This window comes from Ipomoea triloba, chromosome 5 (genome assembly GCF_003576645.1).
Source record: "Ipomoea triloba cultivar NCNSP0323 chromosome 5, ASM357664v1".
NCBI lineage: Eukaryota > Viridiplantae > Streptophyta > Magnoliopsida > Solanales > Convolvulaceae > Ipomoea > Ipomoea triloba.
This window is the reverse complement of record NC_044920.1, coordinates 24,483,479-24,499,710: the sequence shown is the minus strand read 5'-3', so window position 1 is coordinate 24,499,710 and position 16,232 is coordinate 24,483,479. Positions and strand designations below refer to the sequence as shown.

Below are 16,232 nucleotides of genomic sequence, written 5' to 3'. Positions count from 1 at the left end.
GGGGGGGGGGGGGGGGGGGGGGGGGGGGGGGGGGGGGGGGGGGGGGGGGGGGGGGGGGGGGGGGGGGGGGGGGGGGGGGGGGGGGGGGGGGGGGGGGGGGGGGGGGGGGGGGGGGGGGGGGGGGGGGGGGGGGGGGGGGGGGGGGGGACAAAACATACCTGCAGCGCGGCACTGAACAGCTTGAGTCTTGACAATTCCTTGAGTGCATGCGTAGGAGCAACCAAATTTTGTTACAAACATCACAACCCCCAGATACGCGAATGGTGCATCCATGTGCATGACGAAAGAGCTGTCTGATTTTATGGCATTCAGGAAGTGGACAGGGGTTGCTCTTGCTAGCATGGCACCGAGATGCATGCACTAATAATTCCATTAACTTGACCTGCATCACCAATTTTATTACATAACAAGGTGAAATAATGTAATCGTTGCTCTTTTGGGATATAAAAAAGCGATGCCCTACAACTGTAATAAGAAACATAAATAGAAAATTTCATGCCCGGAATCATTAGGCTATGGACAAGCAATAAAAGGATTAAGTGGGTACCAACAAGCAATCTTATTTTGAAATTGAATAGAATAAGGATATGGCATCCCCACCTGCAATCCTCTCTCAGCTTGTTGAAGTTGGGAATCACGACCACCTCCAGATAAGCAATGAATACTTTTGTAGAGATGGTACAGTATCATCATTGAGGAATGCTTAGCACGGCGTAGAGATTCAAACTGATAATGGTTTTCTTGACAGAAGCACAAGAAAGAGTGTCTGTGCTCAAAGAAATCGTTATCTATAATGGCATCATTATCTTCAGTGTCAGCAGGAATGGGATCCGCGGAGGTCTTGAAAAAAAAAAAAAAGAATTAAAACTTGGTAATATAGTAAAAAAACCTAAGCACATGAGTAAGTCCTGTCTAGAGAAGAATAAAATATTTCTAGGGGATTCACCTGAGTAAGAAAATGTTTCTCCCCAGTAGAGGAAGTGTGTTCCTTCTGCTCATTGACACCTTGCTTCATATCAACACATCTAAAATATTAAAGACAAGTTAATAGTTAACAATATCTTCTATGGAAAAAAGAGGATAACAACTCATTGAAACCAATAAAAATTGCATTGAGAATTCTTTTATAAACAGGAGAGAGAGAGAGAGATCACCTTGCACATAGTTGAAAATTTTTGCATTCATTACAGCTCCATCGAGTTCCTGATAGTATTAATTCTTCGCACTTTGTACACTTGAATTGCAGGTTCACAATGATAAAGTCTTCCTTTACGGGAAGAATGGTTTGCCCCAGCTGTCACCAAAGAATGGGAAATCAGAAAATGATTCAACCTGTTTACTATATATACATATAAGACATACATACAGACATGCACTTTTTCCTTATTAAATAGGTAAATACAAGGAAACTTCAGGCATCCAGTCTTTCCCTTCTTACTATTATCTCAGCCATTTCATCAACTCTTTTAGCATATAATGCTGTATCTCTCAACTGATTCAAGTCTATTTATCATCATTGTTATGGTGCACACAGACACACACACATACACGTGTGTGTATGCATACATCAACAAAAAGGTGAAATCCAAGTATAACGCCCAAACCCAACAACTGAAGCCAAAAAAGTACCTTTTGCATCACAATTACATCTTTAGCTGCTTCAGCAGAAAGGTCACTGTATCCCATTGCTTTGAGAGACCTCTTTGTCACCACTTTCTTAACTTTACCCGGAGATCCTCCTTTACCATCTTTATCCATGTTCCTCATCATATCCTCTGCAGCACCTGACCAATAGTCTCCATCAAAGTATGGTAAACGAGCTGCTGTTATCTTAGTGTTAGACTCCGCACTTGGAACAAAGAAGTGATCATAGAAATTAGTGAAACTGATCACAATATCTTCTTTTGATGCCTTCTTCAGCATTGACCTATACCTGCAGAAGAAAATTTGAGTCAATTCATGGAACATTCCACATAGCTTGCAGAGAAAAAGTCTTCATAGTTTGTTCCCTAATAAGTTTGTTCTAGGAATTCAGGCTAACCTTAAAAAGAAAATAACCCAGAATACAGAGCATATTGATGGATGTTACAAGAAAAAGGATGATAGATGGAGAAACAGAGGAATAAACAAATACCATTGGCGAAGCTTGTCTGACTTCGGTGTTTTCTGAGATTCTGGGTGACAATACAATATGTAATCTTCACCTTTTACAGGTGGGCAAGCCCATATATAACAGGTAGAGAAACCCCGTTTCTTGCAGTATTCAAGGTACCCAATCTGATGATGCAACAGGGACAAAGGTATGTGTCAGTTTCTTAGTCTAACAAATTTCAACATATAATCCAAAACCTTCAGGTCAAGTTTATAGGCAATAGCATGTAAGTGGAGGTTAAAAAAAGGACTTGCCAGTATTTCATGATATACAAAAGTGCGAAGAGCTTCCCCAGCTACAGTTCGTATGTCAGGTCTGAAGTACTTCACCGAGTCAAGATATGAAACATAGACACAGCGTTTGTTTGGCTCACCACATTCTGATCCAAACTCTTGGACATACATTCCAAAGAGGCATACATCTACTCCTTCAATGTTCTGAAACAATAGGATCACCTGTTTGGAGATGCTGTCAGATTTAATCCAAGGAAAAAGTTCAAACACCAAGATGAATAAAAACCAAACAGTTAAGTTTCTCACCTTTGATCTGTATTGGAACTCTACAGGGTAATCTTGATCGTGGAAGATATCCAAAAATTGCTGCTTGACTCTCAGTTGCTTGTTGACAGACAATACTACCCTGACAAAAAGACCTGTTGCTCCGGGTACCTGGTAATAGGTGATATATCAATAGTAGAAATTAGGTGGAAGATTTAAGTAAACCGAGAAAATATACTTGGATGTGAATACTGTGCAACATCAGGAATGAGTTTGAACATTTTCTTTAGTATTTGTTTTTTAAAATAAGTACAGTATTCCAGAATTTTTGTTTTCCTACTGCACTTTCTTAAAAGGCATCATAATCACTACTCTGAAGCTTACCTCATCCAGATTCTTTCCTAATAAGTTTGCCCTCTGTTCTTTCTCTTGCTCAAGGAGTCTGAAGAGCCTGTCCTCAATATGATCACTCAAGTTGGTCCTTGGTAGATCCCTAGCACCAATAGCAGGGAAAGGCACATGCTCTCCATATTCTATCTCTTTTAAACGGCAGTACGGACATATATACTTTGCTTTCCCTTCCAAATCCTTTTTAGCATTGTAGAGAGCACATATCTGATGCTGCCAGCATTCACACTTGTCGCATTGCACCCACTGCCAATTAAATTACTGCTTGATCAATTGAATAAATATATTTTTTAGGAAAAAGAAAATCACAAAGCCAAACAATACTGACCGATTCTTCATTTTCCTCGTTGTTCTTTCCTTTCTGAAGCTTTGCTTTGGGAATAGATAGCCCCAGGAATGTGATGTTACCACCACGAGATGCCCTGAAGCATAGAGTACAAAAACAATATCGTCTGCTCGTTTCCTCCACTGCCCAATAATAAAATACCAAATTGCGCTTGATACGAACACCGCAAGATGAGCAATACATAGGCATTGGGATAAACACAAGCTTATCGGTGCCACATAACTGGCATGTATTCTCAATGCTAGAAGGAGTAATTGCATTCCCTATTAATCCCTAAATGGAAGGAAAAAAAAACTATGTTCATTAGATCCTTAGACCAAAGCAGTCATGTTGTCTAAAAACAAATGAGCAAGTACATTACAAACATAGAGAACAATAAATTATATAAAATAATGATGCAAGTATTATATCTAATCATCAAAAGAAAGCGGAAAGAACACCACCAACCAAATTACCAGTTCAATGGAACGAATTGACCTACACTATTCACTAAAATTCTAAAAATTAGTAATCCTTCACTAGTATGGCAGAAAGATATGAGGTTATATTAAAAGGCTATATATCATACCTGTCCAAAATGTAGTCTGAGACTACAAATGTGTGTTTTAATCTGCTCGGCAGTGAAAAAGTCAACAAAAGACACTCCCAGCCTCTTTGAGTTGTTTGACTTTATTCTGAACAAATATCTAACTGCAGATTCAGCTAAATCACATTTGATTTCTGATCTGTTCCTTTTAGAATCCTCTTCTTGACCATTGGCAGATTCATTATGAACAGGCATCCTGTCTGAACTCACCCCTAGAGAATTTTCAGTATTGTCATTCGAAGCTCCACTACCACTATCATTATCCACCTTCTGCAGTTCACAACCACTGACCCCATTAGATACCAAAGAAGTGTGGTCAAAGCTTGATTTCTGAGGACCATCAGTAACATGGTTCCCAGTTGCACTGGTTCTGCCAGGAACTCCTATGACATTTCTAAGTTCCTTATTCATCTCTGTTGAATCTTCCTTAGAGTGAAGCTCCCCAGACACCAAAGAATCACTGCTGAACTGTGATTTCTGGCCATCATCTGCAGCAAGAACACTAACTGCACCCAAGTTGCAGGGATTTCCTATGGAATTTGTAAACTTCTGATTCATTACTGTTGAATCTTTCACAGTGCGAAGAGGAGCTCCAAAACATTTATTTACTGACTGAGCAACTACATCCATATTTTCAGGCAAAAAGGAACTTTCGACCTTCGTTCGTTTGTAAGAAGGTGTATCTTCACACGAAGAGGTAATGCCATTAAAATCTCTATCATGAAAAGTCCGCATAAGACCAGTCTTTGGTTTCCCAGATTCTGTGCTGATTGGGCCAACAGAATGCAGAACTCTATTGTCTCGAACAGGCTTGCAAACACTACAATTACTGTTGCAACAACTTTCAAAATGTGATATAAGCAAACGATACCGGTCACAACTGCATACTGTATCATTGCATACCAATGAATGCAAATTGTTCAGAAAAGGAACTTGCTCTCTCCCAAAATTCACTGTAAGTGCATTATACTTGACATATAAAACTAGAATATCATGTGAAGATAGATGACCTAAACCCAAATGCTGTGAAGTTCTACTAGGAAAAGAATTAGGAGCAGGTTCATCTGAAGCATGCTGAACACCAGAAAACTCCGGTTGCTCTGAGCTGATTACGTTCAAGGACTTTTGACTTGGTACATGACTGTGACATGCTTTTTCTGTTGCCATGAACCCATGTGACCTCAAATCAGATGGCTCATTGCAGAGCATAAAATGAGAATGCTGATCAGAAGGTTCAGAGTTACCTATCTGAAGTTGAGGATGAAACAAATACCTATTATTCGATCTGGGCTTATCAACAGTCATACCAGGCATAACAATGCAGTCTTGAGGAATACGTTTCATATCCTGTTCTGGGATCCTGACATTTGAATTAGATAATCCCAAATTCTGCCTATGTGATGGTGGAACATCCACACTATAGGTGTTTGGTGCAGTATGCTGGGGCTTGATGCAACTGTCTGGTGCTGATTCAATAACATGTGGTAGACTGTTCTCAGTAAAAGTATGTCCACTGTCAAAAAGTTCCCTGTCAAGGTTCCAATCTCCATCAGAGCAAACTGTAACAGATGAGATTGGCTCAGGAGAAGGAATGATCTCGCTGGGCATGTGCTTTACTGAAACATGTGAAAACATAGTATTCCCATCTTGACCAACAGGTACAAAGCCACTACTCTGGTTGTTAAATGAAGACCCTGCACCAAAAGCAAGTAACACCATACATAAATAAACATTGACCATCAGCCAATTCACCTATATGTGATAAATAGAAAGTTATTGTCAAAAATTATTTAAAAAAAAAAAAAAAAAACACTTCAATGTTATAAACTTTGCTGATCATGTTTGTTTGGCACAAGTCAGAGTTAGCATCAGCTGCCATCAAGTAATCACAATTACCATATTCTAAGTTCGAGTAGTATGCAGCTGCAGACATGCCCATGGGTGTTGTTTTACAGTTGGGTGAAAGGGTGACAGGATGAAAATTAAAAGCTTCACGATTTTGGCGTAGATAACAAGCTTCTTCCTGCATTTGATTCTGCATTTACATGATAGCATACCATGGTTAATGCACTCCTATCAGCATTGAAAATGAATGAGCTAAATCTTATTAAGGCATGTTAAAGCCCATACCATGGACAACTTGCTGCAATGACTTCGACTATCATAGAATTCCAGCCCTGAACCAGCATTCTGGCTTGGAGTACAACTGGAAAGTCGTCCAGATTTGTGTCTGTTTACATCCATCTTACCATCTATGCATTCGCCCTGCAAAAATTTAAAAGTCAATTGGGGTTGAGAACCTACTTGTAGCTTTATTTACCAGTTTATTTTACCTAAATACAGGATGAAAGGATACAACTTCCTGACTACATTAAACCCCAAAATTGCAGCAATTTTTATAGGGCTTAAGTTCCAAACTCTGAATCACTCAATTTCAATACAAAAACCGAGAATGATACGTCCCCACGAAATAAAAAATTAAACACCAAGAATCAGTCTACAATCTACATTCCTTTACGAATGGCCACAAATTAACCCTTAAAAACAAGCAATTCATGAGCAGAATTAATGATCACAATGCAGACAAGAGCACATTCAAACAATCAATTTAATAAACAAATTAAAAGCCGGCACGAAATCCAATCCCCACCCCGAGCAAACTCGCGGAATTCAATCCCGACGACCCAATTCAATCTAATTACAAAATTATCAGTCAAAATCGGATTACAGAATTCACTAATTTAACAATTTTCCTTTGATTTTATTCGTTGCGATTAAAATAATCACCGACGACCCGATTAAAATGCCATTGGAATCCGAGCGAGCGTTTAGGAAATTAAGGTTTCATCGGCGGAGCTAAGGAGATACAGAGAAAAAGGAAAACGTACCAAAATTAAGGTTAAGAAGCGCGAAGAGTCCGAGAGTCAAACCCTAAAAAAAGCGAAAGATTTTCAGACAGGGAAAAAAAAGTAGAAGACAAAACAATACGTAATCTACTCGTAGGAGGATTTATTTAACCGCCCATACCCCAATTAGGTAAGGATATTGCTAAGTGGATCAAAAAAGGAAATAATTATCCTTTTTTATCTGTAAAAAAAATTAAAAATAAAATATTGAAATAAAAAATTATTTTTTAAAAAATTGTCAAATAAACCTTCAAACTTAATACAAAAAATCAATTGGACACTTAAATTTTAAAAAGTTACAATTACACAACTTAACTTAATAAGCTCAAAAATGAAAATGAAAATAAAAATAAAAATATTACATTTAAGCACAAGATTTGTTATGTCAACCTATTTTTATCAGTAACCACAAGTTACTGGTAAATAGAATTTAAATAAACGATTTTATTAGGTTTAAGTATGGTTGAAAAAATCGCTAGCGCCTATGACGCTTAGGCGGGGATTAATCGGCGCCCGTATTTCTTTATTTTATTTTTTACTTTTTAAAAATTTGTTAATCTTTTAAAGACTGATAATTATAAATTATATAATACGTTAATAGTTTATACTAAAATATTAAATATTAACCTAAAAATATCGAGAGTTGTGCAATTTAGAGTTATTTCGCTCAAAACAATGTTATTTTGAGTGAAATAACTCATTAAAAAAAGAATAATAGTTAATTGGTCGACTAGGCGGCCTAGTCGGTGCTCAAGGGGCCTAGGCGGTCGGAGCCTAAGCGGTGCTTAGGCGGCCTAGGCGAAGCTTAGGCGGTTGCCTAGCTGACCAACCGCCTAGACCACCATTTAAGGTGATACGCTAGGCGGTTGACCGGCGCCTAGCGCTTAGGCGAAATTTTTGCAACACTGAGTTTAAGTGTTTAATTGCAAATTTTTAAAGTTTAATAGTTTAATTATTTTTTCGTATAAAATTTGAGAGTTTGTTTTTCCTTTTTTTTTAACTTATATTGTACTACTAGGCTAAGAGTGTCTTACAATCAATTTTATAATATTCATAGATAAATGAAAATTGACCATCAAACTATTTTATAAAAAGTTTAGATACTTGATTTAAAAAAAATCATATAACCACTTAAATTATAAAAGAGCATTTTCAGCATAGCAAAAACTTGTGTTGAACTGTCTCACGAGTCTCAAATTTGTGAGCCGTGTCGGATCTTTGATTAATGAGGTCAAAGATCCAACCCATTAATCAAAGATCTGATCCGTCTCATTGATTGAGACCCGTGAAACGGTCTCACACAAGTATTACCCTTTCAAAATGTTATCTTGCTGAGTTGGCATCTACTGCATCCTCATCCATGACGCCCACCGCCCTCGTTTGGCATCTAAGTTGTCTTCATTCGTAAATCATGATAATCGTCACTCTCATACAACTGGGTTCAATTGTTCAAATGAGAACAAATCCCGTAAAAAGCGAGGATTGCTTTTTGTCATCATTAAAGTTCATCAATGTTAAAGATTTTAATATATAAAAAAACATGAGTTTCATTTTATTATTATTGCAAACATTAAAATTTGTAATATTTACAAAATTAACATCACCATTTTTTCCATTTATATTTTAGCAATCGTTTTTTTTTTTTTGGAGAAAGTATATTTTAGCAATTTTAAAAAAAAAAAACCTTTGATTTACCAAAATAGATGGTCCTTCGACTATTGACTTTTACCAATTTTTGTCCTCGACTATTAATTTGACCAAAGTTGGTCCCTTAACTATTGATTTTGTACCAAACTTGGTCCTTCTGTTAAATCTATGTTAAATAAGTGTTAAAATTGAGGGCAAAAATGTAAAATAAAATATTTTAACCTTTCTTCTTCACTTTTTATAACTATTGATTTTGTACCTTTTTTTGCTATCAAATAAAAAAAAAAGCATATCATACAACAATAAAATATACAATAAAACTCCACATCCAGTTAGAGAATTTACAAAAAAAAAAAAATTAAATATTACGGAGTATATATTACATTGCAGTAAACCAAAAAAATACAGGAAAAAAAAAATTTATTACTTGAAACAATTTAACATGAAATGTAAAAAATAAATATATTGACTCATATTGTTCGTTCCCTATATAATCTTGCGATGGAGAAGGGGAAACAAAGTGAAAAAGAAAGGTTAAAATATTAGATTTTACATTTTTTCCCCTCAATTTTAACACATATTCAACATAGATTTAACAGAAGGACCAAAATTGGTACAAAATCAATAGTTAAGGGACCAACTTTGATCAAATTAAAAGTCGATTAAAAATTAGTAAAAGTCAATAGTCGAATGACTATTTCTGGAATTAACTCAATTTAAAATGCATAACTTCGAAACTTTAGGTGCATGACTTTATCCAATAAAATTTGTACACTAAAATTTATACTCAAAGCAGGAGATGAAGATAAGGAAGAAAATGATGGTGGAAGGAGATCATTCGCAGCCAAGGAATCATCCCATATAATATATATATATATATATATGGTTTTTTTTTGTTGCTAGTGCATGAGATGCCTTTAATCACAGATTTGCCTTGTTCGGTAGATTCTGTGGGAACATGGTAAGATTACAAAGAGTTCAAATGTAACCTTACGGTATAAAGTCCACCCTTAATCAGTTAATCACATATTTCCACAACTGCTATTAACTATATTATGAGATTATAAAATGGAAAATCATTATTCAATGCTATGAGCATATGCCAGAGCAGGAAAGTAGCATTATTGTTCTGCATTGATGGTGTCAAAATTCAGAAAGATGAAATGTAGTCTTATGAGGAACAAACTTTAATTATTACAAAATCTGCATTAAATGAAAGTCACATATCCATCTAATTTCCTCTCATGTCTAATTTATGTACAGCCATAGAGGAACTAACATCTTGAAAACAAAAAATTATAGAGACATATCCATTATCCTCTCATTTCATTCACCACCATTGGAGGTGGTGTGAGGAAATTAGTGAATAATAGTCATCTTGAGTATGAACTGTGGTTTGAAGAACTGTCATGGACAAGTAGGCTTCTTCTGCCCCTGTCCGACGAGGATCTTCCGTAACTATGGGATTTTGGTGCTGAAGAACCATCCCTGGGACTTGGAGAACTAAAATTGGAGTCGTGGCCTCTGAATCTGTGAGATAGAGAGGGGCTCATAACAGGGTCATGTCCACAGCCAGGAGGGCCTTCGTCCTCAAAATCGCCAGGCAATTTTTCGTGATGATGCCCTCTGTTGATAGTTTCTGTTCTATGATCATGCCCTTCGTCTTGGAAATCCCTGGACAATTGTCGCTCAAGATAATGCTCTCGGTCTGATGTATGGTTATGCCTACTGTATGAGGAAGTTCTAGAAATTTTCCAACTGGATGACCCTGCTGCCCATCGCCATTTATCTGCATCCTCTGGTACTGGGGCATTTATCCCTGGAAATTCAACACTCATTTTCTTAGGTGGTGGCTCTGGATCTGTCTTCTCGAGAATTTCTCCTTCCTCTGTTTCCTCTTCAATCTCCTCATCAGCAAATATTGTGATCCCTGAGGGCATATCCTCATTATCTGGATCTAAGAAATATCAAGGCATAACAAATGAAAATACAGTTGACGATATACAAGCCAAAAACAATTAGGGAAAAAAAAAAAAGAAGACAGATTGGGGTTATCATATCCATGACAGTTCAATATATAATAGCACTTGAAAGACAAAAGTCCAAACATCACTTCCAGACATTTTTGGAATTTAAATTCTTAAAGTCATAATGAAAGCAAAATGTGACAGATCAAGTGGGGGAGAGAGAGAGAGAGAGAGAAGGATATGGGATATGACAAAGATCAGAGAAATTAGCATTTACCTAGATAGCCTGGTGGATATCCTATTTCCCGCATCCTGTTAAGCCATGGAGGCGGATCAAGCTCCTGTATCCAAAAAATTATAAAAATGGTTAAGTACTGAAGGAGAAGGCAATAGCACAACCAGGTTTTGCAAGACTGGGCTTAGTACAGTGACCAAGGCCTCACCCATTGACCACTAGGTTATGGATTCAAGCCTTGTAAACGACCTCGTTGAAACTACAAGAGGTTGAGTACATCTTTCTTCCTGCAAGATGCAGGAGCCCTTTCTACTGGATCCTGGATCCAGTTTGTTAAACTACTAAATCACCAAAAAGTCGTCAATGAAAATGATTTTGGGAGTTATAATCTCACCCCAAGGCCCAAAATTCGTTTTGTTTCAGGATCAAGAACTCCTGGTCGTAAACCATCATACTTTCCCTTTGGTGAATTTTGATAATATCGAGTAGAATTACGAGAACTAGCATTCTGAATCCGTCTCGACATGTGTTGTTTCCGAGCAATATTGACAGCAGCCGTGTCACGAGGTTTACGACAATCCTTCATTGAGTGGCTATAGGAACCACAGTTGAAACAACGAGAAACATCAACAACTTCCAAACCTCTGCAAACAGAAAAAAGCATTTGGAATCAAGAAGATTATAGTCACCAAATTGAAACACAAGCCAAAAGCACCATGATGAAAGAGGAATCAAATCCATCAAATCATTACATAAAGCATCTTATAGTTCCAGTGTTTTGAACTTTTAGGAGATCCAAATATGCCTGAAGGCATAGAAAATGCAACCAAGTGATAACTGCCTAAAGCAGACTCAAGATATCAATCCAAGCATTTTGCTGGAATAAATTGTATAGAAGTCCTTCCTTGGAGAGAGCATGTAATAATAGAACTAGGGCATCCAAAGGCAAACAAACATATGCATGTAAGACAGAGTGACTAAGGAGATTCAGAAAGACAGATTAATAAAAATAGCAATGTGACAAGACAGGAATCAACAATCATAGTGGTACAAGTACCAAGACCGTCATTGCATTAAAGAACCAAAAGCCATCAATTTTCTAACAAGAGACAAAATCTTCAATTTCTTGTTCTGTTCTTAATATCAATTGAACAATCATCAGTTTAGGTATGTGAGTATGTCCCATCAAAACACAATGTAAAATTATTTACCCTTCCAAATTGTTTGAGCCATCCGGTGAAGTCAGAGCAGTTGTGTATCCACGGTCATAAAGAGGTACAGAGTTGTCATCCAATGGGGTATACTCCTTAGCCTTTTTGTTCCTTGGTAGGTCGTCCATCCAAAAAGACTAACAAAATAAACAGTATAACAGATTAGACTAGATACTTAGATATATCTTAAAGAGCATCTTTTAGTTAGCTAATTACATAATTACAATAGAAACTTGAATTAAGCAACTATGTGACAAACGTTATTATTTTGGATGCAATGAAGCCAATACACATCAATAGTAATACAAGCAATAATGCAGCAAAAACTAACAAAGGTATGATATCATATTACTAGGCAGTTAATTTCTTAACAATGGAATTTGGAGGGTTTGAACTACATGCAGAAATAGGAATATACCACTGCACAGGGCTTCTCCAAACCAACATGAAGAGCAGGGAAGTAAGTCTCCTCACCAGACTCGAGGCCTTTTGTGGAATCCTGAGTAAGAGCAAATATAAAAAAGGAATGAACAACTAAACACAAATAGGCAAGGAATAGGCAAATAGGTTATTCTAGTTCTCCCAGTATCCAAGGTTTTGGAAGATTGTTTTCATGGGGGACAACACTGAGTCACTGAATACAAATATTCAAGTATCTTTTAACTGTCAAAGATAAATTAAACTCACGTTTAATGAAGAGCAATGCTCAGCGTGCCATTGTGACCACTGTCGTAACAGTTCCTCAAGCTTCTGCTTACTCTCCCTGAGAAAACATTATTAACTCATTTGAGTTTGAGCAATGTATAGTTCAAACACTATTAACTTACCATCCTAACTTATCAAATAAAATTAAGCACAGAAAAAGAAAATTATGGTTAATACTCCGTATAACTAAAGAAGAAAAAGAAAAAAGTAAGTGCTTTTATTCAAACCTTGTTAGAGCGTTATAAATAACATGAACTGAAGGTTGCTCCTCTTCAAGAGTTGATCGTGGTCTCTTGGCACCAGATAAGGCTGACAGGCATGTGGACAAGAGAAAGTTAGGAACAAAAATGTAACACAGAAAAGCAAGGAAACTGGGCAATATTTTAAAAAAATGATTAGCATATCCTGAAAGAATAATACTGTAAAGGTAATCATTTGTTGAAGCTGCCACTTGTTCTCTTAAAAGTTAAAACTATACCATTGACCACTGACATTGAAATAGTACTATAGTAATACTAGTACATAATTTATTTTTAAAAAAAATTGCACATACCACTTGGACCAATCTCTGATCTCCTGACAAGATGAGGATCTTCTCTGTGGCTAGCAATATTGCTTTCGTCTTTAACAGTTACAAAACCATTGTCAGTGCACATCTTAGAGTTGACAGAATTCATCTTCTCTGTAACCTCGAGTGTTTGATTGATTTCAATGCTAACTTGAAATGCAGAGTGATTTTTTCCAAAATCTATGTCATTATCCATTCCATGAAGTAATTGGGTTCCTTCACTTCCAACATTGCCATTGTTTTGTGGAGTCTCATTGTTTGCTCTCTCTTCAATAGCCTCAGATTCTCCAGGCAGAGAAAGAATATCTTCAGTTTCAGATTCAGCACCACTACAAGCAGGCAGACTGATGAAATTTTCAGCCTCCATAGAGTACTTTTCAGAGGGCACAAATTAGGCAAGGAAATTATCTGCATGGTTCATTTACTTCTTAGTAGCAAAACTTTACAATATGATAGTAACTTACGATCAGGTCATAACTTTAAGCATGCAAAATGTATGGTACTGTGGAATGTAAAAAAGAAAATAAAAATAATAATAATAATAATAATAATAATAAGTAAACAAATCTGTGTAATTGAAAATCGAGCATTTTGCAGCCAATAAATTTGACACTGCATTCATTGCAAAGACTTCAATTACAAGACCAAACTTAAAAACGCAGTGACAGTAGAGGGTTTCCATCAAGATAGCAGAACTTTCATGAAGCAGAAGCTGGCTATTATAATCCCATTCTACAGCTTTAGCTTCAGTAACATGACTCCAAATAAATCAACGCGAACAGAGACCCCAAAAAAAAATCAAAACCGAGTTCTAAAAAAGAAAAAGGAGCAGTCTGTTTTCAAAAACTTGAATCTGAACGGGACGCCTCTAGTAACTCTACTGGAGTGAAAAATACTGAAGAAATTACTTACACGAAGCTTAAAGTCTCTGACAGAGTTAGCATCATTATTGAATTTACACAGATAATTGCTCACAAAGGCGTAAGAAAATGCGTGCTCTTCCAATATTTGGAAGGTAGTGAGTAGTGACTGCGGCAATGGGAATGAAAAGAGGGAAAACTAATCTAGGGTTTCGAATTTACCTGGAAGAAGAGTGGATTTTAGAAAGGAGGCCGGCAGAAAAGTTGAAGAGGAGGTAGATTCGGCGTGAAAAGAAGCGAGAGAGAAGAGAGATCTTCTCCGGAGATCCCAAAAAAGGCCAAATTTGGGGCGGCGCTTCGCTACTCGGTACCGCTGGCTGCTGCGACTCTGCGTCCACGTCGATTTCTTCGATCTAGGGAGTGCCATCCTTGTCCTAATCGGATAATATAAAATTGGAAATCGATTTTCGTAGTAAATTCGTCCAATTTAAACAGAAATTTAAAAAATAAATAACTAAATATTAGCTTCATTTCAGCATATCAAAACCAATTTTAAAGTTATTCCTCGTCATCCAAAAATCAATATTAAAATTATTAGTTTAATTTTGATTTAAAAATATTTTTTTTATTTCAATGATAATAAAAATTTGCAGTCACAATTAACATATGTTGTTCATAGGTGGTCGTGTATGTGTGTGTGTATATATATGTATATATGGTTGACTTCATATGAGACAACACTTTCCCATGAGACGGTAAGACACAACGTGAGTGCGCACAGTCTACTTTACGAATACACGCAAATTATGCTATGGACCCAGGTCCACCTTGCAAGTTGCAAGGTGGACCTGGGTCCAAAACTACGTCGTTTTATCCATTTTTTTCTTTAAATTAGTAAACATATTGCTGAATATAGAGTTGTCCAAAAATGTGTGAATGTAGAGATTTCAAAGTGTGAATGTAGAGTATAGAAATCGTGAATGTAGAGTTGCCCAGAAATGTGTGAATGTGGAGGTTTCAAATTGTGAATATGTGGTATAGAAATCGTGAATGTAGAGTTATGCATGTGTGAATCTATAATAGAGTTAAGAAGTTCTAGTAACTTATAGCGCTGTAATGTGTAAATGTGGAGTTCTCAAGTTGTGAATATGGAGTATAGGACTTGTGAATATAGAGTTTTGAATGTGTGAATGCATAACAGTGATAATATAGTCACTAAACATATAATCCTGTAATGTGTGAATGTGAAGTTTACAAATTGTGAATATAGAATATAGTGTATGTAAATGTAGAGTGAATGTATGAATGACCTTATCATTTTATCCCTTGAAACCCTACTATTTCTCATCTCGTTTGTTTTGTTTTGTACCGTGAAAGACAAAGTAAACGAATAAAGCATATCTAAATTGATTGGGGATAGAGAACCGGGGACATTGACCTTGAGCTCGAGAAATTTTATGGTGATTGGAATGCAAATAAGGACGATGTCTTTCATGTGTGGTGATAGTGTTACGTTTCAAGTTTGGTCACTGGTCATGGTCCAAACCTTCACCTAGAAGTCACTGCCACGGACTCCTCCTCCGACAATGCTTTACACTCTTTTTCAGCTATTAAGAACGATTGGACTTGAGTGTACTTACTATTTATTTAGTTTTGAATCATAACATACGACCAAAAATAACTTAAATATGGGTGGGTGGATCCAAAGGAAGGGGGGGGGGGGGGGGGGGTTGTAGAATAAGGGCAGTTTCCCTTCCGCCACCAAACCATCATAATTTCATTAGTTGGTAGTTAGGAGTAGCAATGTGTCCTGTCCCCGACGGGAACGAGGATGGAGAAAATTTTCGGGGAACGAAGAATGTATGTAATTCCCCGTCGGGGACGGGGATACCCCTCCCCGCCCCACCCCGTCCCCGAAAATTATAATAATTAAAAATTATATATATATTTAATTTTTTTAAAATTAAAATCTTAATTTTTAAAATTAAAATTACACGAATTTAATATTTGGACTAAGAATTGATTCCCCGTCCCCGCCTAATTTTTCGCGGGGACGGGGATGGGGACTATTTTTCATTCCCCGCCGGAGATGGGGACTGGGACGGGGACGGGGATGGGGAGTATACCCCCCGCCCCCACCCCGC

The 16,232-nt window shown here is 37.0% G+C and overlaps 2 protein-coding genes across 2 annotated transcripts in view; both read right to left on the bottom strand.

The window, feature by feature from the left end:
- The window catches only part of LOC116019475 (probable histone acetyltransferase HAC-like 1), an 8,458-nt gene extending 1,471 nt beyond the window's left edge, over positions 1 to 6,987 (bottom strand). The window contains exons 1-14 of the mRNA XM_031259689.1: positions 6,878 to 6,987; positions 6,120 to 6,254; positions 5,886 to 6,024; positions 3,972 to 5,683; positions 3,386 to 3,676; positions 3,034 to 3,303; positions 2,692 to 2,820; positions 2,407 to 2,607; positions 2,135 to 2,277; positions 1,630 to 1,933; positions 1,155 to 1,294; positions 947 to 1,025; positions 601 to 840; positions 159 to 382 (exon numbers count right to left, since the gene is read on the bottom strand). Of these exons, the coding sequence (XP_031115549.1) occupies positions 159 to 382; positions 601 to 840; positions 947 to 1,025; positions 1,155 to 1,294; positions 1,630 to 1,933; positions 2,135 to 2,277; positions 2,407 to 2,607; positions 2,692 to 2,820; positions 3,034 to 3,303; positions 3,386 to 3,676; positions 3,972 to 5,683; positions 5,886 to 6,024; positions 6,120 to 6,233 (3,986 nt within the window). The 5' untranslated portion in view covers positions 6,234 to 6,254; positions 6,878 to 6,987. The remainder of the gene's footprint in view (positions 1 to 158; positions 383 to 600; positions 841 to 946; positions 1,026 to 1,154; positions 1,295 to 1,629; positions 1,934 to 2,134; positions 2,278 to 2,406; positions 2,608 to 2,691; positions 2,821 to 3,033; positions 3,304 to 3,385; positions 3,677 to 3,971; positions 5,684 to 5,885; positions 6,025 to 6,119; positions 6,255 to 6,877) is intronic.
- Positions 6,988 to 9,642: 2,655 nt separating this feature from the next.
- Positions 9,643 to 14,513, bottom strand: LOC116020811 (zinc finger CCHC domain-containing protein 8-like). The gene is made up of 9 exons (XM_031261355.1): positions 14,311 to 14,513; positions 13,214 to 13,636; positions 12,888 to 12,969; positions 12,643 to 12,718; positions 12,374 to 12,454; positions 11,956 to 12,092; positions 11,139 to 11,388; positions 10,787 to 10,850; positions 9,643 to 10,499 (listed from the first exon to the last, which is right to left on the bottom strand). The coding sequence occupies exons 2-9, from the start codon at positions 13,593 to 13,595 to the stop codon at positions 9,916 to 9,918; spliced, it is 1,656 nt and encodes a 551-aa protein (XP_031117215.1). The 5' UTR covers positions 13,596 to 13,636; positions 14,311 to 14,513; the 3' UTR covers positions 9,643 to 9,915.
- Between the last annotated feature and the right edge of the window lie 1,719 nt (positions 14,514 to 16,232).

Excerpts from the sequence above, each read along its gene's own strand:
- LOC116020811 (XM_031261355.1), bottom strand. The coding sequence starts at position 13,595 with ATGGAGGCTGAAAATTTCATCAGTCTGCCTGCTTGTAGTGGTGCTGAA. Across the intron at positions 12,093-12,373 it reads TGGAGAAGCCCTGTGCAGTG|TCTTTTTGGATGGACGACCT; the intron begins GTATATTCCTAT and ends TTATTTTGTTAG. Across the intron at positions 11,389-11,955 it reads GGCTCAAACAATTTGGAAGG|AGGTTTGGAAGTTGTTGATG; the intron begins GTAAATAATTTT and ends TTCTGTTTGCAG.